At 55.2% G+C, this 10,116-nt stretch overlaps 1 protein-coding gene across 1 annotated transcript in view; it reads left to right on the top strand.

Moving 5' to 3' along the window:
* Positions 1 to 3,095: 3,095 nt before the first annotated feature.
* Positions 3,096 to 10,116, top strand: part of SQSTM1 (sequestosome 1) — a 12,432-nt gene continuing 5,411 nt past the window's right edge. Inside the window, exons 1-5 of the mRNA XM_030316041.2 lie at positions 3,096 to 3,357; positions 5,103 to 5,198; positions 5,701 to 5,930; positions 6,036 to 6,177; positions 7,561 to 7,641. Coding sequence (XP_030171901.1) covers positions 3,135 to 3,357; positions 5,103 to 5,198; positions 5,701 to 5,930; positions 6,036 to 6,177; positions 7,561 to 7,641 — 772 coding nt within the window. The 5' untranslated portion in view covers positions 3,096 to 3,134. The remainder of the gene's footprint in view (positions 3,358 to 5,102; positions 5,199 to 5,700; positions 5,931 to 6,035; positions 6,178 to 7,560; positions 7,642 to 10,116) is intronic.

The raw sequence follows: 10,116 nt of genomic DNA, 5'->3' as shown, positions 1-10,116 counted from the left end.
ACTCTCCGTGGCATTATTCCATTTCCCCAATGACACTTACCTTGAGCCCTTTTTCTTTAGAAACACTCCCAGACCCACCCCACCCTCACCCTGTCATGGTGCCCCCACCTGCCCCTACACTCTTGGTTGGCCCATGCACTTTTGCAGGAAGGGTTAAATGTAGGTAATATTCAGTGTCTGGGGATTTTCCCAAGGGGTTGCTCAGGAAAGGCCTCATGGAGGAGGTGACAATTATGGAGAGGTTGGGTTGCAAGAGGAGGGAGGGAGGGTTCCAGGTAGGGGGAGGAAGGAGCCAGGGGAAAGTCACCAGGTGGAATGAGTTAGCATGGTTAGGAACCAAGGGTGTGTCTCTCCCTTGTGAGGGAGAACAGTGGAGCTCAGTGTGGGACTCCCACCCACGAACCACTCTGTTCCTCCATGGACAAACTCAGTCCCTGGACCCAGTGCTGGGTTCTGGAGGGGTCTGATCCCCTGTGATCCTGGTTTCCTTCAGGTGACCTACAGCAGCCTGGCCTGAGTCCTGCGGTGGCCTTGTCTGTGGTTACCCCAGCACCCCCTATAAGCTTGGCTCCACATCCCAAAGAAAATACAGGGAACTTCAGAAAACCACTGTCAAGGGATGGGGTTACTTCTTTAAGGGGGAGGAATAGGGGGGCGGAATTGAAGTGGTTACAACATCCCAGACAACAATAAACTAAACCAGATAACCTCCCAGCCACTCCTGCTCATCCCCCAGAAAATCCTGACCCAGGTCTCTTCCGTGCTCCCCACACTTTCACCTCAACCCCGACTGTAGTCTCCTTCCTGACATCCCTACGCCCAGTGGACACCCCCAAAGGCAGCCAAACAACAGCTAGCAAAGCCTAGGGGCATTGCCTGGGAGCGGCCCCATTCTAGCCCCATTTCAAAGATGGGGAAACTGAGAAGCTTGTCATATGCCCAAAGATGGCAGGCCCAGTAGATAGTGGGTCTTCTGGCTCAGGTGCAAGTGGGGCATAGGGGAGGTCCCTGACACCCAAGAAGGGGAAAGACAGCAGATGTCAGAAGGGGGCATTGGATCCCTTCTGGTTGGCTCTGGTCTCCACGCTGCCAGCTCCCTGCCACCCTGGCCTCTCTGAGCTCTTGTGGCTCTGGGGGTCCTGCTCCCCACCCCTGCTTCCTGGCTGCTTGTTAAAATGTTGCTGAGATAGGTGGCAGCGGGGCGGGGATCCCCCTGTTATGACGGTGGTCATGGGACACTGACTCACTGCTGGCCAGACCACCTGACCTCACCCGGCAGGCGAGAGGGCCCTGCCAGGGGGTTCCCCAGCTGCCGCCTTGTTTACTTCTCACTAGCCTTGGGGGAGGGCAGGGCAAGGGCCATGTTCAGCAGTAGGGCATCCTGGGAAGGTCACAGCTGGGACTCTCTAGAGCGGGGAGGGGGGGGGTGAGGCTCCAGGTTGGTTTCCCTGGGCCCCATTCCCTGCCACCCCCTTTTCACCTAAACTCCTCATCCCTCCTCTCAAACCACGGTCCCAAATGGGGCTGAACAGAGGAGAAAGCAAAGGAGGTTCTCCTGGCAGCATCTGTTTCCGCTGCTTGTTTGGACAGGGGCTGCACCTTGAGCCCTTCCTGAAGGGCTTTCCTTCTGCGCCCCCACTTATTCAGATGAGGCTGCTGAAACCTGGGGGGAGGTGGGACGCTGGGCTCTTGGCTCAGCCTGTTCTAGGCTGCCAGGCTCCCAGGCTGCTGAGTCACCCCCATGGACACCTGTGGGCCCTGCAGCTTCTGCCTGGCACCCCCTGACCCTGTCTGCGGGGCACTGGCATTGGGTCAGTTTCCCAGGCTCCCAATAGGGATGCAGGAAGGGGTCTGAGAGGGTATATCCTCTCAAAAAGGGCTTCTTTGGCCTGGGCGGGGGTGTGAAGACTTGCCTAGTCTGGAACCCCTGGGGAGGACCAGGCACACCTGTGGACAGGTCCCTGCTCTGCTTCCAGAGGCAAACCGCCTTCACATCTGAGCCAAATCCACCCACCCTTCCCTTCTGGGTTTCCCATCCCTTGAGGTTTTACCTGTTCCCACAAACCACACCATGAGAGGACAGGATTTTGACTCAGCAGGTCTGACTTCTCATAGGACCCTACCTGGGAGATGACATGGGATGATATACCCTTCCTGCCCACCTCCTTCCAAGACCACCCCCCCCCCCAACTTCCTCCAGACCTTGTGAACAGGTGGATTTTGTCACATGAAGCAGTGTTTTCTTGGTTACTAGCTGGAGGGCTGTTGGTCTGACCCCTGGGGTGCCCGTGAGACCCACAGGCCTGAGACCACACAGGCCCTTGGGGCACCACCTGCTGAACCGAGCTCTGCGCTGACAGGTGGGTGCCTGGCTGCCCATGGGGAGCGCCCTGGGCTGCAGTGAACCCGTAATGACTACCGAGGCTCCAGGAAGCCTTGGCTGGCCCTCCGGCCAGGTGAGCGTGAGGAGACTCTGGGCTCAACCTTACCCTCTATTATACTGGGAGCTCCCTGATGCTCAGGCCTGAGCTGGGGGTATGTCCCTCAAGCCAGTAAGGGGCCGTCATAGGGGATGCTGGGGGCGGTGGAGCGGGCTGCCACCCGGGAAGCCGAGTGCTTCGGAGGCTGTGAAGAATGCAGACTCGGGACAGAACCTAGGGGACTAGTTTGTTCTGGCCTGGGGCTTCCGGCCTCTGTGGGTCCCCTCCCGCTGCGCTGGGTATCCCCGGCGGCCTCCGTTCTGCTTTGCTGAGTCACCGCCCGGCCCAAGCCTGGGAGGGCTCTGGGGCGGGACCCCTTCGGGGTGCCTCCCCTCAGGTGAGGATGCCAGGGTCCCGGCCTAGATGTCGGAGTCCTAGGCCGGTCTCTTGGGGTGCGCTAAGGACATGAGGAGAGGTGTCGGCAATACTGGAGTACCGGAGACTGTGAGGGAACACTTGGGGGCGCGGGAGAAAAGGGGGGAGCTTGCTGGAGGCCTATGCAGGGCGGTGCGCGCTCGCCTGGGGGGCGGAGCGGGCCGCCGAGTCCCCGCCCCCAGGAGGCCGTCCTGGGCGGGGCTTCCCGCGTTCTCTACAAAAGCCGAGCGCTCTTTGCCGCTGTGGCCCAGTTCGCTTCCTCCTTACCAACAAGCAGTGATGGCGTCGCTCACCGTCAAGGCCTACCTTCTGGGCAAGGAGGACGCGGCCCGTGAGATCCGCCGCTTCAGCTTCTGCTTCAGCCCAGAACCCGAGGCGGAGGCGGAGGCCGAGGCCGAGGCGGAGGTCGCGGCTGGGCCCGGACCTTGCGAACGTCTGCTGAGCCGGGTGGCCGCCCTGTTCCCCGCGCTGCGGCCCGGAGGCTTCCAGACGCACTATCGCGGTGAGCGGGCCGGGCGCCCTCGGGCAGCTGCTTGGGGCCGTGACGCAGGCTTGCCGTGCGGGGCCGGGTGGCTGGCCCTTCTCGTCCGGCCTGGCGGAGCCTGCCGGGGTCTGCTCTGACCGCTGTCTGGGTGGGCGTCGAGTCGGCCTCGGGCGCACTTCTGAGCCCGGTGCTGCAAGGCTCTCTCGGTGGGTTTCAGGCCCGGGGGCGCAGGGCGCCGCCCCTCCCCCCGCCGTGACGTCGCAGATCTTGGCAAGGGCGCGTGGGGGCGTCCTAGCCGGCTCCCGGCGGGCACTCAGGTTACGCTGACATCCTGTGGCTGCCGAATCTGGGCTGGCTAGGGCCGGGTGGGGGTTCAGATAGGGCCCGGGAAGGGCCGGCCGGGGGCAGAAGTGAGACGGGAGAATGAGCGCGGGGGTGCGAGGGCTCAGGCAGGGCTGCCTGGCTGACGAGTGCGCACACTGTCCCCCTGGCAGTGGACAGAGGGCCAAAAGCAAAACATTCTTCAGAAGCGTCGGTGGAGGGACAGAAGCCCGGGAACCAGCTCAGTTTCTTGCTGCGCTGGTGTGACTGGTGGCTGCTGGTGGGTGGGGTGGGGAAGTGGTTGTGGCTGGGAGGGAGGCGGGCAGCCAAGGCCGGCCCCTGGGGAGGGGCAGCGCCGGGACCTCCCTTAGGAGTGCTGCCAGCTGGTCTGCCCGCTTCTGGATTGTTTTGTTTTGTTTTGTGATGACTTTATTGAGCTGTAATTCACTTACAATTCACCCACTTAACGTGCACAGTTTTGAGCGACTTGTGCAACTATCATCATAGTTTTCAGAACCTTTTCATCAAATTACAAAGGAAGTGTACCCTTTGGCTCTCTTCCTGTTCTCCTAACCCCTAAGCAACCACTGATCTTTTTCTGTATGGAAGTCCTTATTCTGGACATTTCACATAAATCTGTACATGGAATCTGACCATTATGTATTCTTTGATGACTGGCTTCTTAGCATAACATTTTCGAGGTTTACATGTGCTGTAGCATAGTTCAGTACTTAATTCCTTTTTGTGATGAATAGTCTCCCATTTTACGGACATACCACATTTTGTTTATGCATTCATTAGTTGATGGATATTTTGGTTAATCACCTTATGATATCCTGCCCCTGTTCTTGTGGTGGACGTTTCATCTGGTGGCCCACAGACCTGGCCCAGTCTGCATGGTGTAATGTACTGTGTGGTTTGGCCTACGTGGTGGGACTTGAACACCATTAGCTAAATCTAAGTCTAAAAATGCAAGAGTACGTACAGATACTTTAGCTTCATTGGAGCAGGAAGTAGGCAGACCTAAACCACAGGAGGCCCAAGGCCTTTGGAAGGGCTGGGCCCCTAGGAACCCATCACAGGTATGGATCTCCTGCAGTTGAAGATGGGTCTAAAGCGTGGTGGGAAGTGGACCGAGGCAGCACCTGTTTACAGGACAGCTGGCTTAAAGGCAGAGCAGGTGGCCAGCTGTCCCTACGAACACATGCTCTGTCTCCCGTGGGCGTCCACGGCCCATGTTGGGGTGCTTACCTTCCAGGCAGTGGGGAGTGAAAGGGCATTCTGACCTCTGGCCTCAGCTCTGCTGGCCCCTGGCTCACACAGGTGTGCCTCAGTTTCTAGGCCTGCAGGTGCCCCTTTAGGGTTGGCCTCAGCCCCTCTGAGCAGCTTGTGTTGGGCTGAGAAGCCCTGGGTGCTTACGTGCTGTCTTTTAAACAATCTAGATGAGGACGGAGACTTGGTTGCCTTTTCCAGCGACGAGGAGCTGACCATGGCAATGTCCTATGTGAAGGATGACATCTTCCGTATTTACATTAAAGGTAAAGGTCTGAAGCTGGGTGCTTCTTCTAAGTAAGGTCAGCTTGAGATTTTTGAGAAATCCCTTCAGAGTGGGAGGGGGAAAGAACCTGTGGGTTGAAACCAAGACTTAATCATCACTGTGCTTGGCCCGAGAAAGGAGTCTGTCCACCACATGGGGTGGGGCCTGAGGATCTCTGGGTTCATTCTTGATTATGCCTAGACCAAGTGCCTTGGGCTGGGACAGCTTTGGGGATGCTGTGGGGTTTATTGTAATACGGGTCAAGGCCAAAGCTGTGTGGACACAGCTCCCTGCCACTTCTCGCTCGTCTGGGTAACCAGCACAAGGACCAGGAACCTCCTGGCAGTTTCTCAGGTCCCTTTGTTACTGTCACTTGAACAGCTGAGTTCTGCAGGGACTCTGTCTGGAGAGTAGGGCTGGGGCCTGCTAACTGAAAGCCCTATGGTGGTGACGAACGGGAGACTTCTGGGGTCCCACCTCTCAGCTCTCTGCCCTTCCTGCAGAGAAGAAGGAGTGCCGGCGGGACCACCGCCCCCCGTGTGCTCAGGAGGCACCCCGCAGCATGGTGCACCCCAACGTGATCTGTGATGGTTGCAATGGGCCGGTGGTGGGGACCCGCTACAAATGCAGCGTCTGCCCGGACTATGACTTGTGTGCTGCCTGTGAGGGGAAGGGCTTGCACAGAGAGCACAACAAGCTTGTCTTCCCCACCACCTTTGGGCCCTTCTCTGAGGTGAGTAGGGCTTCCCTGAGGGCTGGGGTGGGCCTGGAGTGGGCCTGGGGCGGAGGGGGTCCCCTGACATGGTGTTGTGCCACCCCTCTGCTTGCTCCTCGTCAGGGCTTCTCGCATAGCCGCTGGCTCCGGAAACTGAAACATGGGCACTTTGGGTGGCCTGGCTGGGAGATGGGCCCACCGGGGAATTGGAGCCCACGTCCCTCTCGTGCAGGGGATGCCCGCCCCAGCCCTGCGGCGGAGTCAGGTGAGGTTTGAGTCTGCCGGCTTCTGAAGGGTGAGATGGCAGGGCTGGTGGAGCCGGAGGGCCTTCCCCAAGTCCAGAGTCTGCTGCTGGGCCTGTGGCCCGGCAGGCACTTCACAGCTGTTCATGGCATTTGATCCTAACAAAACCCTGCAAAGTGGGGGGACATTGTCTTCATTTCATAGCCGGAAAACTGAGGCACCTAAGTGCCCAAGGCCGCTAACTCACCGGCACTGAATCTAGCCATGGCCCAGGTGTGATCAGCTGTAATCTTCCCCCAGCTTCTGCCTCACAATGCTGCCCTTCTGAGGTGGCCCTCACCTACAGGCAGGGAGGCCCTGAGAGCTCCCACACCTCTGTGATATGCCCGCTGCTGCTTTTGTGTTGGCTGCCAGCAAAATCAGCCAAATCTGCTCAAGGCTTTTATTTATTTATTTATTTACTTAAAGTTTATGTATTTATTTTGAGAGACAGCATGAGCTGGGGAGGGGTAGACGGGGCAGGGGAGAGAGAGAATGCCAAGCAGGATCCACGTGTTGGTGCAGAGCTTGATGCAGAGCTTGATGTGGGGCTCAGTCCCACGAAGCTGAGATCATGACCTGAGCTGAAATTAAGAGTCAGATGCTTAAGTGACTGAGCCCCCCCACTACCCCCCTTTTTTTTTAAGTAAGGTCTACACCCAACATGCAGCTTGAACTCGACCCTGAGATCAAAAGTCCCATGCTGTACTGACTGAGCTATCCAGGTGCCTCTGCTCAAGTCTTTTTTTATTTTTTTCTTTCTCTTTTCCTTTTTTTTTTTTTTTTTTTAAATGTTTGGCTTATTTTGAGAGAGAGCAGGGGAGGGGCAGAGAGTCCCAAGTAAGCTCCCCACTGGCAGTGCAGAGCCTGACATGGGGCTTGATCCTATGGGTCATGAGTTCATGACCTGAGCCAAAACCAACCAAGAGTCAAACACTCAACCAGCTGAGGCACCCAGGCACCCACCCACACTCAAGTCTTTTTAAACACAATCACAAAGTTAACTTACATGTGGCTTGTGTTCTAGATTTTTGGATTTTGGTTTTATTCTGATTTTATTAACTGTCCTTTGATTTACCTCATCCTTTGGAACAAAGATGGGGATGTTTGTTTGATTTTTGATGTGGTTTGAGCTAGAACGTGGTCCATTTTTTCTACTGCGTGTACTGAATCCCCCACAGGTTTCTGAGCACCAGGGTCACAAAGGGGCCGAGAGTGGGAGAGAGTGAGGGAGGGCTGCCAGGACAAGGCCCCTGGGGATAGAGGGGACCCATGATGAACTTGATAGGATTGCAACAGGTGTTCAAGTCACTGAGAAACATGCTTTGAATTAAACATCTTTGTTCTTGTTTTTTGCAAATCAAAGCTTCTGGCCCATCGGAGGACCCCAGCGTGAATTTCCTTAAGAACGTAGGGGAGAGTGTGGCAGCTGCCCTCAGCCCTCTGGGTAAGTAGCTGTCTTTGTCCTTTGACAGCATTGTTTCGAGAACTAGTGGGTGGCTGTCTGGTGGCTTGCCCCTGGGACACTGTAGAGGAGTTGTCACTGCTGTGCCCTTGATACTGGTGAGCATCTGTTGGCTCACCTTGACCTTTGCCATGTGCTGCACCCCAGGTCACTCAGTTGAAATCCCTGACAAATTCTTGAGCTTTCCACGTGGTGTGAATTGGAAGCAGTGAGTGTGTGGTTGGGATAATCCCAAGAGGCTCAGCTGCAGGGCTGGCCTGTCAACTTCAGATAGTTCTTCCCACAAAGGGCAGTCTGCACTTTCCCCGAACGTGAGTCTCAGGTTTACCCAAGGACTTAAGTGAGCAGTTAGCTGAGATGCTGTTTCTTTTTTTCTCCCCTCCACCCTCCCCCCCCCTTTTTTTGCAACCCCAGCTTTTCTGGGTGCTTCCTACGTGCCTGGCTTGTGCTCGAGCTGGGGAGCAGTGTGTGATAAGGAGTTCTGTGTGACACTGGATTTCACAGATGTGAGGTTTCTCCATGGGTGAACCACAGCGAGTACCTTCCTGGTGGTGTGACTGGCCCTAGGCTTTATCTATTTATTTTTGTAATTTTTTTTTAAGTTTATTTCAGAGAGTATGCACACGCTGGTGAGTGGGGGACAGGCACAGAGAGAAAGAGAGAGAATCCCAAGCAGGCTCCCTGCAGCTAGCACAGAGTCTGATGTGGGGTTTGAACTCAGGAACTGTGAATCATGACCTGAGCTGAAGTCTGAGGTTTAACTGACTGAGCCACCCAGGTGCCCCTGGCCTGAGGCTATAGAAAGTACCTTCTGCGTCTGCTGGTCTTGATGTGGGGGCTTCCAGACAGGGCTTTGTGGCAGTGATAGCCCACTACAAAGGTGACAAGATTATAGTGGCTCCATAATCTCTGACTAGAAGTGCCCTGCTTTGTGACTGCAGTGGCAGGAAGTGCCCACACAGATGGTCTAGAAGTCATGTCCAGTGTCTGAAAGGATGCTGGTGGAAGGGGAGGCATGACTGCCCTCACCTCCAGTGTGAGAGCACCCTAGCTCCCACTCCTTCAGCCCAGAACGCAGCTTTGCGGCAGCAGTGATGTCCTGGCATTGCTGCCCGTCAACACCTCAGGCCGCATACTGTTTTTGTACTGGAGTTTCAGGCACTTGAGGGAGAGAAAAGAACTAATGTTGTTAATGCTTTATAAGGGGCATCAAATCAAGAGATAAGCTAGTGCTAAACCCCAGCTGCCACTCACTTACAACGTGGTGTTGACAGTGTGAAGGCACTGGGTATTTTGAGAGATGGTCCTCCAAAGGCTGGGATTTAGGGGCACGGGAAGCTTCTTTTTGGAAGACAGTTAATGGGCAGTGGTTCTCTAGCCTGGCTGAGCATCAGAATCACCAACACGGGTTTTTGGGGTATAGATTTTGTTGTATGGGAATGTTACTAAAAGGACTCTGAAGAACAAAGTCCTTCACTAAAAAGAACGAACAAGACAAGCCGGCGAGTCCTAAAGTCAAGTTTAGGTTCAGGTAGGGAACTTTGGAACAGTGTAGAGTCTCAGGTCCACTTTTTTGATTCTGGTAAATGGGTCTTGGGTAGGGCCCGGGGTCTGTTTTGAAGGCTTCCCAGGCCACTCTGGGTCACACTTGCTGTCCATCCGGAGACCCATCTGAGCTTGTGGCATGTTTCAGACCTTGACCTGGGTGCCCCACTCAAGACATCTGGGAATAATTTTGGCAGTGCCCAGGTGTTTTGGGATAAGGGTAAAGGCCCTTTTTAAGTCTTTCAAAGTGGGTGGAGTTGCTTTCTACAGCTAGGGAGGAGCCTAGAGCTCTACAAAACAAGTAAAGTTTCAGTAAATATGCCTTTGAGTAATTTCAGTCCCAGAGAGCCACTTGAGGAATTGATTAAGCTCTGGTGTTGTAGGTATCTTCCTTTCTCATGAGTACCTGATGGCTAGGATGACTCATACTGCCAACGGCCGGCCGAGAAGGGACTGTTCTCAGAGCAGGGGCCCAGGGACAGCCGTTAATACCTCCCAGAGGGCGGTCTATGTGCAGTGACTCAGCAGCTTTAAAGTAAAACTCCAAGGCCTTTTTTGGTAGGTGCCATGAGAACCAGCTGAGCAGGTCCACTGCTGAGTCCCAGGACTGTTCCTGGCCTGAGTTTGCAGTCCCTGACGTCCAGGACTTGAGAAAACCCTTCCCCACACAGAGGCTTTGGGGGAAGCAGGGCACAGACTGTGGTACATATTGTAAGCCCCTAAGTGTCAGGTTATCATCAGTTGGAGAACTTGGCTTCTAGAATCTCTCGTTCATTGACAGAAGTCCCATCGTTCATCCATAGAGAAAAGTGAGAGTATGTGGGTGTTCATTGTACTGTTCCAAATTTTCTGTTTGTTGGAACCTTTCATGATGAAATATTGGAGGATAGTAGGGTAAAAACAGCTTAACTA

Source organism: Lynx canadensis, chromosome A1, assembly GCF_007474595.2.
Source record: "Lynx canadensis isolate LIC74 chromosome A1, mLynCan4.pri.v2, whole genome shotgun sequence".
In the NCBI taxonomy this organism is placed as follows: domain Eukaryota; kingdom Metazoa; phylum Chordata; class Mammalia; order Carnivora; family Felidae; genus Lynx; species Lynx canadensis.
This window is presented reverse-complemented; position numbering and strand designations above follow the sequence as displayed.